Source organism: Apium graveolens, chromosome 5 (genome assembly GCF_009905375.1).
Source record: "Apium graveolens cultivar Ventura chromosome 5, ASM990537v1, whole genome shotgun sequence".
NCBI classification, from domain to species: Eukaryota; Viridiplantae; Streptophyta; class Magnoliopsida; order Apiales; family Apiaceae; genus Apium; species Apium graveolens.
The window spans coordinates 217,412,791-217,427,009 of record NC_133651.1 but is presented as its reverse complement, the minus strand read 5'-3'; the positions used below and the strand labels follow the sequence as shown (position 1 = coordinate 217,427,009).

Below are 14,219 nucleotides of genomic sequence, written 5' to 3'. Positions count from 1 at the left end.
CCAAGATACAAGCCCTACTCGAGATGAGATCCCCTCAACGGGTGAAGGATGTTCAAAGCTTAACGGGACGAGTGGCTGCCTTGAATCGCTTCGTCTCAAAATCCTCCGATAAATGCCAAGAGTTCTTCAAAGCAATTAAAAGAGCGGGGAGAATTTTAAGTGGACCGAAGAATGTGAGGAAGCCTTTCAGAACATAAAGAAGCATCTCAGCAGCCCTCCAATGTTGTCCAACCCAAAGGCAGGAGAAACTTTGACCCTATACTTGGCTGTCTCCGACTTTGCAATAAGTGCGGTATTAGTCCGAGAGGAGGATGATGTCCAGCTCCCGGTATATTATGTGAGCAAAAGGCTAGCCGATGCCGAGACTCGATACACAAGCCTCGAAAAGCTAGCATATGCTCTGATCCTGGCCTCCCGAAAACTTAGGCCCTATTTTCAGGCACATAAGATTGAAGTGCGAACCTCCTACCCCCTCAGACAAGTGATGCATAAACCAGAGTCTTCTGGTCGAATGTTGAAGTGGACGGTTGAGCTCGGCCAATTCGAGGTGGATTATAAGCCAAGGACTGCGATCAAAGGCCAAGCCCTGGCCGATTTTGTGCTAGAATTTCCCTCACATCAAGAAGTGGAGCCGGGAGCCCTTGTTGTTATACCTAGCACAGAAGAAGTTGGACTGGAGAGACAAAATAGTGCCCCATGGTGGAGCCTATATGTGGATGGTGCCTCTAACGGTGATGGAGCAGGAGCTGGAATCGAGCTAATCAGCCCAGAGGCGCACAAGATCAGACGTACAACCCATCTGGCCTTTCATGCAACCAACAATGATGCTGAGTATGAGGCCCTAATCAACGGTCTCAAGCTATCTTTGGAAATGAAGGTCGAGAATTTGAATGTGTTTAGTTACTCCATGATTGTGGTCTATCAGATAAATGAGGGGTATCAAGCTAAGGGGCCGAGAACAGAGCTTTACCTGAAGTGCGCACAGAGGATAATCGCAAGATTCAACGAGGTGAGGCTGGAACTAATCCCGCATGGGCAGAATGAAGGCGCAGACGAGCTAGCTAAGCTCGGCTCACGCCGCGAGAGCACTTTGCTAGGGACCGTGCCCCTTGATATACAGAGGCAACCTAGTGTGCCCGAGCACGAGGTGGGCAGCCTCAGTAATGAGCTCGGCCCCACGTGGATGACATCTATTCTAGCATACATAAGAGAAGGTTCACTTCCGGACGAAAAGAACGAGGCAAGGAGGATAAAATACAAAGCAGCCCGCTATGTGATATACGATGGGATTCTATACAGAAGAGGGTTCAGTGTTCCTCTTCTCAAATGCATATATGGGGAGGAATGCAACTACATCCTAAGGGAAGTACACGAGGGCATTTGTGGCAATCACTCGGGGGGTAGCTCTCTAGCTCAGAAAATCCTCCGTCAAGGCTACTACTGGCCAACGCTGAAAAAAGACGCCTTTGAATTCTCCCGAGCTTGTGATAAGTGTTAGCGATATGCCAATTATTACAACAACCCCGTGGCCTCTCTCACATCCCTCATGAGCCCCTGGCCCTTCTCCATGTGGGGAATTGATCTGATTGGGGAACTCCCGAAGGCCAGGGGAGGCGTCAAGTATGCGGTGGTTGCGGTAGACTATTTCACTAAGTGGGCAGAGGCCGAGCCCCTAGCCACTATCACAGCGAAAAAGCTCAGGGAGTTTGTATACAGGGCTATTGTATGTCGCTATGGCATCCCTTACAAGCTGATATCTGACAATGTGAAGCAATTTGATAGCAAGGAGATGCGAGAGTTTTGTGAGCAACTGGGGATTCAGAAGAGCTTTAGCGCAGTCTGCCACCCCCAGAGTAACGGGCAGACAGAGGCTGTTAATAAAATCATTAAGCATACCTTAAAGGCAAAGCTTGAAGAGAAGAAAGGAGCATGGCTAGAAGAGCTCGCCCAGGTCCTATGGTCTTACAACACTACACCCCGAACCACAAATGGAGAGACCCCTTTCTCTCTGGTGTATGGGTGTGAAGCTATGGTGCCCGTTGAAGTGAGAGCAGGATCTATTCGAAGAGACAACTATGACTCAGAGGCAAACGAGGTCAATCATCGGTTTTATTTGGATATGATCGAAGAAACTCGAGAAGAGGCTCAGATCAGGATAGCGGCATATCAGCAGAGGACAACTAGGCATTACAACAGTAAGGTTCGGGCCCGAACTTTCAAGGTGGGAGATTTGGTTCTGCGCCGGGTCATGCCAAATACCAAGGTGGTGAGTCACGGAGTCTTTGGAGCGAATTGGGAAGGCCCTTACAAGATAAAATCGGTGCTCTGGGAGGGAACCTACCACCTCAATGATATGCAAGACAAGTTGATCCCAAGAGCCTGGAACGCGGAACACCTTCGCAAGTATTATCAGTAATATTATTCTTTTCAGACTTAGTATTATCTTCAAATATTCCTAAGTCTCGGAGGGTAGTGCCATATAGGTGCCTCCCTGAGACCACAAGCATGTATTCCTTTCACTTCCCATTATCTATGAATAAACGATTGATCTCTATTTGTGCACTTGATATTTTAACTTCTGTTAATAGATTAAATACCCAGCAGGGGACCCCATCCTTGGGAACCCATGCGAGGACAGAACAGTTGTTTTATTAACATGTTAAATCAAGCGGGGCCCCGACCCGCTTGATGCCAAGAACATGAAACGAGCCGGGCCACGACCCGCTTAAAAAAATATGAACACATAGTAGATAAAAGATGTGGATAAAGAGGTATAGGCCCGCGATGCGAGCTCATACCCTGGCCCTCAAGACCATAAATGCGACCCAGGGGGCCCATCCCTCCATCAAACATACTCAAAGTCGCATGATGCGAGGAGAAGACACATGCGAGCTCCTAGTGCGAGCACACCTACAACACCTGCGAGTTGATGCGGGCTTGTTCCACTTGGCATTCTCTTTCAATGGTTGTTTGATTGAACAAATGACACGAGCTGAATAAATTGGGCTCGCAGTGAAGGGGTAACGCTCGCCATAAGCGGCCAGAGTTATGATTACTTTTGGTCAGTAGAAGCATGGTAAGAAAACACAAAAAAAACCAGCTAGCACCGTAAAGACATACGCGGGCACAAATAACTTGACATTTTATACAAACAAAAGTTAAATAAGTTATGCCCCGAGGTAGAATATTTCAAATACAAGCGCGAGACGAGAGGGGTGCCCGCTTACCCAGTCAAAAGTCTAGTTCTAATTAAAATTACATTAAGGGTTATCAGCCTCTGCTCCCTCACGATTTTCACCAGCGACCTGGGCCTTCTCGGCCGCGAGCCGAGCCTCCTCAGCAATTTGGGCATCCCTCTCCATCTCTAGCTTCAACTTGTCAGCATGCCTCGCTGTGCTCGCACCCAGAGCCGCCCAATCGAAGTCAGGAACCTTCTTCATAAAGACTTTCATAAAATTCCTGGCCCCCAGGTTCCTAGCATCAGCGAATGCGGCCTCACGGCCCTCGGTCAGGGCAGAAACTGATCCCTCCAGCTCGAGCACCCTCTCCCCGAGGGCATCCTTCTCCTTCTTACATGCCTCAGCAGCCAGGTCATGAGCCTCCTTCTGCTCCCTTAGGGCCTTGTCGTGAGCAGCGTTCAGGTTAACTATCTTCTGATTATAGTTGTTCACCAGCGTAACTTTCTCGTGCCCGTGCTCAGCGACCTTACTCTGAAGGGACTTGACTTTAGCCTCGAGTTTTGTGTTGGTCTGGCTGAGGTCTCGCATCTCTCGAGCCTTAGATAACTGACGATAGTATACTTCGGCCGCGACTCGGGAGAGTGCATCCTGGTTAACCTCGAGAGCAGAGGAGGACCAATCCTTTAAATCCTGCTCGCTGATGTGACCTTGAGCGAGCCGGCCGAATATGGTCGTAACCATATTGGCAGAAGAAGAGGAGGGAAGGGGAGCATCAGAGGGAGCAGCTTTTTTTGGCTCAGGCTCGCCATTTTTTCCTTCTTTACCTCTATGCCTCTTTAGTCGAGGAGAGGGCCCTGAATCCTTGAGATGCTCGGAGAGAGAGTAGTCATGCGGGCCGGAGGATTGGCCTGAGAGCGAGCCCTTGTGCTCGCAGCTGCGGGCTGAACTGGGCCCGAGGGCCGCAGCCTGCTCAGCCTCTTCCATGAAGGGGATAGGGGAGATGGCCATTTCTGAAAAAGAAAACAACAAAGCAATAGATTAGTCACAGCAAGATGCAATGGAAAGAAGTAATGCGAGCAGGTGAAAGATACGGAGAATTAAAGTGCGATGTGAAGTGAGATGCATGCAGGAAAAGTGAGCACGCGAGCACACGAGCTCGCGCATGCGAGCAGCCAGGCCCGGACGTGCGGGCCCGATATTTTTACCCTTTCTGGCTCTCTTCCTAGATTTCTTCTGAGGAGTCAGCCTCACTCCTTCCTTCAAAAACCCACATGCGACCAGATTGGAGGTCGTTATGAGTTTTCGGATGTCCCGGTCCGCCTTAGGAAGATTTAGAAGACTGTCCGCGTTTATCTTTTCCTGTCCCATAAGGACAGTGCGAGGCGGGGTGGCTGGAGATAAAAGAAATTCTTGTTGAAAGGAAAGAGCTATGGTAGAAAGAGACGAGAGCGGGCAGAAAAAAAAAACTTACATGGATTATAATAGAAATGAGTCTGGACTCGAGGCACCTCGTGGATATAGAAATAAGGGCTCTTCCACTTCCCTGAGTTGCTCGGCCCGTTGTGGATGAGGTTCTTCTTGTTGAAGCACGGCCAGACAGAGAAGTAGAAATACCCAAAGTCGTTAGGAGAATGCTTCAAATGGAGGGAAGTAACCCAGCTGCCTCGCGGTTAGAGAAGGGTACCCGCATTTGTGGTACATGATGTACAGTGCGAGGGCGGCCCGGTATCCGTTTGGATTGATCTGAAGGGGTGCGAGCTGGGAAGTACTCGCAAACATCTTTGATGAAGGGATGAAGATGAGAGGAGAATTCCCAGCCTTAATAGGAAAGTGGACAAGACCATGCGAGGCCCCTGCCTCCATTTTCCAAGTTATTGAATCTATAGATCTCATATGAGGTAGGGGCAAGACAATATGGCCCTCGAGCTGAAACTGCTCAATGTGCTCGGCCAGATGTTTCTGAGTCAGCGAGGGTAGGCAGGTCGCGGCAAGCGAGCACCTTAACCTCCTCGTTTGCAGTTGAGCTCTCCTCCCTCATAAGGATAATCTCCTTTTGAAAACAATCTCAACCTCGAGCTCGGGCTGGGCAGGAGGCACATAAGGCTCAGGAGAGGCCGCGAGGCATAGTTATAGTTACAAATCTTGTACTGACTTGTAACATCTGCCACCCTCCTCGCTCTGAGGAGAGTCATAGGACCAATGCGAGCCGTCCGCTTTCACCCTCGAGTCCGGATGGGATATTCGCAGGCGACGGGCTCTTTTCCTTTCTTCCTGGTGTCATAGTTGCATCCCCAGGTCGCTGTCAGTTGATTCTGAGTCAAGGTGAATGGGGTCGAGGTGGTTAGCTGCTGCTTGCCTCAGACGGGCTGCCCTCTCTTTAGCCATTTCTCTTAAAATCTCCTCGGCTCGGTCTTTATCCAAGGGAGCAGGCTCGCGGTTTAGCAGCTCTTCTACCCCAAGGGAGGCTGGAATATGAGAGAGGTCCACGGGCCTATTTCTCCAATCATATATTTCTTCTCCCTGGTAAAATCCTCAGGGTTCGGGTCGAGGTGAATATCAAGCGAGCCGGATCCAGCTGCTCGCATCGAGTTCTCAACTCTGGCAATGTTCAAAGCCCCTTGAGGGGTGATAGCTGAGCCAGAGATAGGTTGGCTAAGACGACCAGAAAGAGAGGTCAGCTCGCGTTGGAAGTCCTTGAGCCTCGCTGCTCAGGAGGGTATTGGTTTAATGGAGATGGAGTAGCTGAAGAGCAAGCCGGGCTAGCAGAGGTGCGAGCCGGGCTCGAGGAAGAGCGAGACCATAGGAGCGGGCTGAAGACGCACTCGACATCTGTAAAAGATGGTGAAAATTAGTGTGTGGCCCTAAAAAGAAAACAAAAAACAAGTATGGGATCGCACCTAAGTGTCCTCACATCTCACACGGGATCGCACCTAAGTATCTAAACGAGCGAAAGGGCTCGCATCGCGCGTTGTGGTTGTGTGTGAACTCGCATCGAACAGGTGGTGTGCTCGCATGGTGCGTGAATAAGCATGAATAAAAACGGGCTCGAATCGAAGAGTACCTGTGGGAGAGGTGTATGAAGATCCTGATGAATCTGGTCCCGGAGAATATCGCCGCCGGTAGACGGTTCTTGTTGAAATGATAATCTTCGCCGTGGTAGATCCTTGAGCAAATTGAGCAGCAATTCAGGAAGTGTTTTTGGAAATGTGAGAAATGAATTGAAATCTCACATATTTATAGGAGATGGAGAAGAAAGGAGGAGGCGACGTGTCACTCATAAGACGACACGAATCCCCACGCCAGCTGTCCAACGGCTGTCAAAATGAATGCAAAATGAAAGGCATGCGAGGCGAGACGCAGGCAGTTTGGTGCGGCCTGGTGGACTCGCACCTGAGAGGCCTAAAAAGACTAGAAATTCCTAGCCTCAAATGCGACCAGAATTTTGGGGGTAGTTGTTATGCCCGCTTTCGGCCATGGCCCTAAACAGGTCCCTATAGGTGCATTGAAGAAGCTGGCTCTCGTGTGTGGGCTAGAACCATGGATTAATAAGACTTGGGCTAGCACATGTGGGCTGGGCTCACTTGACCACTGTGAGCTGCTCATGACAATTGAGCTGGCTCTCATATGCGAGCTGAGCTCACATTTGCCATCTGGGCTCTCATATGCGAGGCGGGCTTAGGTGTCCACACGCGAGGTGCGCTCAGATGACTTCACGCGAGCTGGGCTCAGATGATAGCACGCGAGATGGGCTCAGATGACTTCACGCGGGCTGGGCTTGGTTGCCCACACGCGAGCTGGGCTCGGTTGCCCACACACGAGCTGGGCTCGGTTGCCCACACGCGGGCTGGGCCCATGAGCCCACATCTTATGAAATCAAAGTTAACATTGTATTTATTGGTTAAAAAGGAAGGCGGTGCGGGCCGAGCCGCTAGGCCGGCCCGCACTAGAGGACTTTGTGTTCGACATGGAAAGTGGCTCATAGATGACTGAGTTGCTCGTAAATTTCAGGGCCGACACGGGTTATTGCTATAATTATGGGAAGAAATACGGAGATGCCGTGAAATTATAGGAAGCGTGTGAAGCCGGTCGAGATTTACGTGACTAATTGGCTGAAGGCCTGATTTTATCGTGGGTTTGGGCTGCACGGGCTGAAGAGTCCTAACCCTAGCCTACGTGACTTGTTCCCCGAGAACTACGTGAGGCTTGATCCCTATAATAGGGTACGTAGGCACTTGTATGAGGGATGAGTCGACACTTGACAGAGAATAACAAACCCTATTCTTTCTTAAGGAGTCCACATACAAGCTCAGCCACCACCAAACAACCTTCCTCCGCCCTTGAACACCGTCTTTGATCTTTGTTCCACCCATTAACCTCCACAACACTGTTATACGAAATTCTCCCTATAACAATCATTTATATCTTATATTCAAAGCAAGAAACAGTATCTATATATTCAAAGCAAGAAACAGCTAGCAGCCCTTCATTTCTCTCCCCTTGTATTTATCAGAGACAAGTTGTACGGAATCTTGGCCATTTCACTCAATTTTTGTAATTCTCACCCTTCTGTTCATTTTTTGATGTGCCTTTGTGGGTTGTGTTCTTTTCATGATTTGATGAGGGGGTATCTTTGTTTTACCTTGTTTATGCATCATGTGGAGATCTATATCATTTATTTTTTTGTATCAGGCTATTTTTGTTGCTTGATATTAATTTACGGCTTTGTATGTAGATCTGAACATTTTCTTGTTTAGTTTCTGTAATTTAACATATGGGCATCTATCTTTGTTTAGACTTGTTTGTCCTCTATTACCTTAGTCTTTTAGAGGACCGATTACTTAACATATATTATATCACTTATTGGTTGTACAAACTTCTCTTTGTTTCGACCTATTTATCACTAGCTAACTTAATGTTTTAGACTGACTCTTTACTTAACATATGTCTATATCATTTATTCTGTTGTACAAACTTATAGCGTTATTTTACTTGAGTTGCTTGTGTATAGATTGTATCTTATTTGTATAATTTGATATATTATTCTTGTTGAATAAGCTGTATATTTAAATTTTACCTCTTTGTATGTGATAGATGTGGATAAGTTCTTGTCTGTTTTTTTTAATTTCGAGATGTGGGCATCTATCTTTGTATACACCCGTTTATGCACCATGCAGAAAAAGGTAGTGGAGCGGGAAGAGTAAACAGCAGGACTGTGAGGGGTAGCGGAGTAAGAAGAAGTGTTAGGAGGGGCACATGTCTGCCTGGTGGTCGAGGACCCGGTTATGGAGATTTTATAGGTCCTGCTATGGAATATCCTCGTGTCTCTCATCATGTCGATTCCTCTGTATTTGGCAAGGAATGTCTGCTAATAGAACGGGGATGATGGGGTGCTCGAATGGAGGGACCTCATTCAGGAATATAGAATGATGGTATACGGGGAGGAGAGGAACACTGCTAAAGACCAAGAGAGTGGAGTTATGGTGGTGAAGAAGGGGGTTCTGAGTATATGAAGAGGGCCATTACAAATTTTCAGAGTCATATTGTGCCTCGCATGAGAAAGATCGAGAATCTGAACGTGACAGGTCAGGTAACTCTAATAAGAGGCATCGTGATGAGAGGGGTCATGGAAGGGACAGGTATGTTAGGGAGAGGTATAACAGGGAGAGTTACCAAAGGGAAAGGTGTGACAGGGAGAGGAACGAGATAGAGAGGTACCACAGGGACAGGTACGACCGGGTGCACCGATACAGGGAGCACAACGATGATTGGGACCATGGCCGAGCTTCCACAAGATATAGGAACAGATCACTTTTAAGAAGGTAGATCACAGATCTCATTCGAGGGGTGCTGACTATGGAAAAAGGAGCTCGTATCATCGGACCCATGCTTTTTGACATCATATTGTTTCTTTAACTCTCCAAAGACTACTTCACCTAAAAACTTGTACTAGCTAAATACATTGTAAATTCAGGTTTCTCTCGAAATATTTGCTTTAAATACATTATAAACTTTGTGTTTTGTCGGAGTATTTTCTTTTAAATACCTAATTTTAGTGTTTGCCCCATTGATAATTTATTACCTTCAATGCATTATCCTCACTTTCGAGGTTATGACGTACATGGCAATGTTTCCCTATTGTGTTATATATGTAATACATGTATGAATCTGATGTTAAGTTGTTAACCATTAATATTTAATGTTACTATGTTTTGCAAATTTGTTGGCTTGTATAGGTTTTCGTAAATTTCATCTCTATTCCAACCCTCCAGGTGCAGAAATTGTTTTGGTGACTAAACCTGCCCATTGTTATATTTGCAGGGAAAACCAAAAATTTTATTTTTGTATAACTGTAAAAAGATTATGTGGACAAGGCCGCCAAACTGCATGAAGCACTAACGTGTGTTGTTTGTTTGTCTGTAATGAAATAGAAACATATGTGACAGAGTGAGGTTGTAAAGTTGGTCATTGTATTTTAAGGCTCTTGCTAGGAAAATTGTTCTGGTCTTAGGAACAATGAGCATTGATCTTTTGTGTTGAGTGTACAGGGTAGTGAGATAGGTGACTGAAGGGTTGAAAATCAAAGAAGCTCTTGGATAAGGTGTGTGAGGCAAGTGTCACCCAAACCAACCACACTATAGTCTCCCGAAAGACTGTAGTTGTTCAAAAGGAATTAATCTCATTTCTGCATCCTCCCAAAAGGGTGCAACTATTGAAACAAGCTCTTCTCCAAGAGTACAGAACAAAAAGGGTAGGGACACTGGGGTAGGGACACTCGCCAAACACAAACCTGCATTAAAAAGAATAAGCACTGCAAAAAAAAACGGGTAAATACGACCAGTTAAAATCGGTTGTATTTAGTTAAATATGACCGAAAACGGTCGTATTTAACTAAATACGACCGGTTTTTAGACCGGTCGCATTCGCTTGAGTCATATTTAGTAAATTGGTCGTATTTAGTATACATGTGGCTAAATTCGACCAATTAAATTCGACTAAAAACGGTCAAATTTTTTTTTCACCTAAAATTTGAAAATCCCACCCACAAAATTCAATTTTTGAAATTTTTTGAAACTTCCGCCTAAAATTAAATTCGACCGTATATGGTGTTAGATATTTTGATGTCATGTCCAAAGATGATTTGTGTTTAGTTTTTCATATCTTAATTAACAGAACAAATTAGTACTTAACTGGAAATCAGTTCTTATACTGAAGTCAGGACTTAATTATCAGTACTTAAGTTATCAGAACTTAAGTTATCAAGAGATATTTATCAGGAGATAATATCAGGACTTAAGGAGACTTTCAGATAAGGAAGGCGGCTGATTGAAATGAAAGAAGATCAAGACTAAAACAAGAAGAGATATGCATGGAGAAGAATTCTATGAAGAATAGAATACTTGGAGGAAAAGATATCTAGTTGATATATTTTAGGATACAGAATCATATTTGATATCAATTAGAAGATTATCTTGTAACTGTGTAGTATATAAACACAGACATAGGGTTTACACTATAAGTGTTATCTTAATCGAGAATATTATTCATTGTAACCCTAGCAGCTCTCGTGATAATTTGTTCATCACTGAGAGAGAACAGTTCTTGATAACAGAGTTTATTGTGTTGAATAAAATCTGTGTTCTATTACTTGAGTTCTTATATTCAATTTGATTGTAGTAGTAATTATATTCAACCCCCTTCTATAGTGTGTGTGTGTGTGACCTAACAAGTGGTATCATAGCAATCTGTTACACATATACAGTTTAAGATCCAAATACAATCATGTCTGAAGAAGCAGAAACTCCAATCAAGCCCACCAAAACTGAAGAAACTCCAAAGGACTCAAATCCATAGTCGATATGAGACATTAGGGTTCCGATACTGAGACCTTCTGAGTATCCCATATGGAAAGTGAGGATGACTATGTTTCTGGAAGCCACAGATCCAGAATACCTTGACAGAATTAATGAAGGACCACATAAGCCAACCAAGCTCTCTGTTGTAGTTACAGATCAGCCAATAAAGGTCGTACCAAAGGAGAAAAGTGAGTATACAGTTGAAGATATTTCATCTATTTCCAAGGATGCAAAGGTAAGGCATTTGCTGCATAGTGCCATTGATAATGTCATGTCAAACAGGGTAATCAACTGCAAGACTGCAAAGGAGATATGGGATGCCTTGAAGACAAGATGCCAGGGAACTGATGCAATTAAGAAGAACAGGAAGACTATACTTACTCAAGAGTATGAGCACTTTGACTCAAAACCTGATGAGTCATTAACTAGTTTATATGACAGATTTGTCAAACTCTTGAATGATCTGTCACTGGTGGATAAGGAATATGATCTTGAAGATACTAATCTTAAATTCCTTTTAGCTCTTCCTGAAAGTTGGGATTTGAAGGCAACTACTATAAGAGACAACTATGTTCTTGATGAAACTACTCTTGATGAAATTTATGGTATGCTCAAGACTCATGAACTTGAGATGGATCAAAGAAGCAAGAGACATGGGAGAAAGTCAAGGACAGTTGCTCTTATGGTTGAGGAGGAATCCCCCAAAGTGGTTGCCTCAAAGAAAGGCAAGGAAAGGCTCTCATCACAAAGTCTGATACTGAGTCATCAAGTTCTGATGATGATGGGTATTCAGAAACTGAGAGTCTATTGAGATAGTGTTGATGAAGAATGATGAAAATTGTGTGCTCTTATGGTGAAGGGTATCACAAAGATAGCCTACAGGAAATTCAGAAGGGGAAAGAAGTTTTCCAAGAAAAGTGGAAGTTCTGATAAGAAGGGCTTCAGAAAATCTGAAGGCAAAGGAGGAAAGTCTGACAAGGAGATAACTCAAATGTTAAATGCTACAATTGTGGTGAGAAAGGCCACATATCCTGATTGCAAGAAAGGAAAGGTGACAAAGGCAAGGCACTGGTCACAGAGAAGAAAAGTTGGACAGACACTTCAGATTCTGAAGATGAGGTGGAACTATGCCTTGATGGCAAATGCTGATAGCAGCTCTGAAGCTACTGAGTTAAAGGTACCTCAAACACTTATGCTTTTCATACTGATTAAGATTACTGAGTTGAGATCTTATCTTAAAACCATGTTCATTAGCTATAGAGATCAGACTTTAACATGTCATAGGTTAACTTCTGAAAATCTGGCTTTTAAGAAAAGGAATGATTATTTAGAAAAGAGTTAGTTATGTTTTATCAAACTCAGAAGGATAGAGATGATGCTTTCTATGTTAGAGATGAAGTGTTAAAATTGAATCAATCTCTAAAAACTGAGTTAGAAAAGGAAAGAGAGATTATCAGACTTGGACTAACTCTGGTAGAGCAACTCAGGATATACTAAGTAGTGGAAACTGGAAAGAGGGCTTAGGTTATGGATGATAAAAGTGAAATAGGAACGGAACAAGTTAAGCCAATTATTTTAAACAGACTAATAAGCCAAAGGTAAATCCTGTTAAGTTTTGTAGCTGTAAGTCTGATATTGATAAATCAGAAGTTAAAGAGGAATTAACTTCTGACAAACCAAAACAGGATAAGCCAACTGAAGTTAACATAGGCTTAATGACTAAGAAGCAGCTTAAGCATAAGCTGAAAGATGTTAAGAATGTAAACAAGGTAAACCCACCTAGGAAAAATAGGAATGGAAAGGAAGGTGAATAAAAGCAATAATTTTATGCCTGTTCCTAATGCCTCCTAGAAAGAAATGCTATAACTGTGGAAATTCTAACCATCTGGCTTCTTTTTGCAGGAAGAATTAGAATTAAACTCCTTACCTTCTAAGTCAGTATGTTAGGTTTAAACCACAAAATCCTTGTTTTCATTGTGGTAGTTTATGGCATTCCATTTATACTTATAAGGAATATCATAGTGTGTACTATGATATTATCAAATAAAATCGTCTTTGAAGAAAGTTGCTTTAATTCCTTCTAGTGTAAGTTTCTGATGCAAAGTCTGATACGTGTAAATTCTGATAAGAAAAATGTTAACATAAACTCTGATGTAAAATCCGCTGTAAATGTTAACAAACTTAATAAGACATAGGGTTTACACTATAAGTGTTATCTAATCGAGAATTGTAACACCCCCGAATCCGGGGTCGGGATCTGGGCTGTCACGAGTTCCATTTCCCTTAATAACACCCAATCTTAATAAATTATCAACTACTATGTACGTGACCCCACAATAAACACACACACCACAAGTTATAGTCTCAGAGATAATATCCAAAAATAATCACAAGTCGCTTTATTCCATAATTAAATGCCAATACACCTTAAACAGGTTTCTGAATAAATTTTATATTTCTTTGCCATTATTACAATTTATAATATACATAAGTCTGGTACATCAAACGTTGAAGCCTAGCCTATTGGTAGCTCCCCTCAGCTACAGCGATATCACGCCTATAGGAAACTGCGAACGTTCCTATCCGCTCGCGAATTGGGAGCTTGGTCCTGTTCATCTTGTCTATCTGATGTTGTGTGATGAAAGAAGAAAGCAAGGGTGAGCAGCAAGCCCACCAAAATAATATGTATAATAATTTTACAATATATGAGCCTTCTCATAGTACTCATAAATCTGGTCAAAAGAAATGAACCAAGTTGATATCTTAATGCGATGAAGTCGCAAAATATTCAGTATATATATATATACTATACTTTTCAAAATATGGGAAGTCCTCTTCCGCATAATACACACAGAGTTCCATGTATAACTGTATAAAATATCGTGCAAGGTTATCTCATATATCTAACCTTGTTTCACGTTTTTCTGAAAATCTTTGTCATGCATAAGATAATCATTACTAGATATAAGTTTAAAAGATGAAGTTACAAGATACTCCAATATACTTATATCTTTTCCAAATACTATTGAACTACCACCGTTCAAGTTATAATTAGTTCAAAAGTTCATCACATAGATGAGACTACAAGATAATACTGAATAGATTCAACCTTAAATATCATCAAAATAAATGAAGTTATGAGATACTTCATTTGATGTAAACATCATTTTGAAAACTGACCCGCCAA

The 14,219-nt window shown here is 43.4% G+C and overlaps 1 protein-coding gene across 1 annotated transcript; it reads left to right on the top strand.

Moving 5' to 3' along the window:
- Window positions 1-220: 220 nt before the first annotated feature.
- LOC141660702 (uncharacterized) lies at window positions 221-2,930 on the top strand. The gene is made up of 4 exons (XM_074467690.1): window positions 221-1,400; window positions 1,662-1,837; window positions 1,910-2,266; window positions 2,778-2,930. Exons 1-4 carry the CDS (start codon window positions 221-223, stop codon window positions 2,928-2,930), a joined length of 1,866 nt encoding a protein of 621 aa, XP_074323791.1.
- The last annotated feature ends 11,289 nt before the right edge of the window (window positions 2,931-14,219 follow it).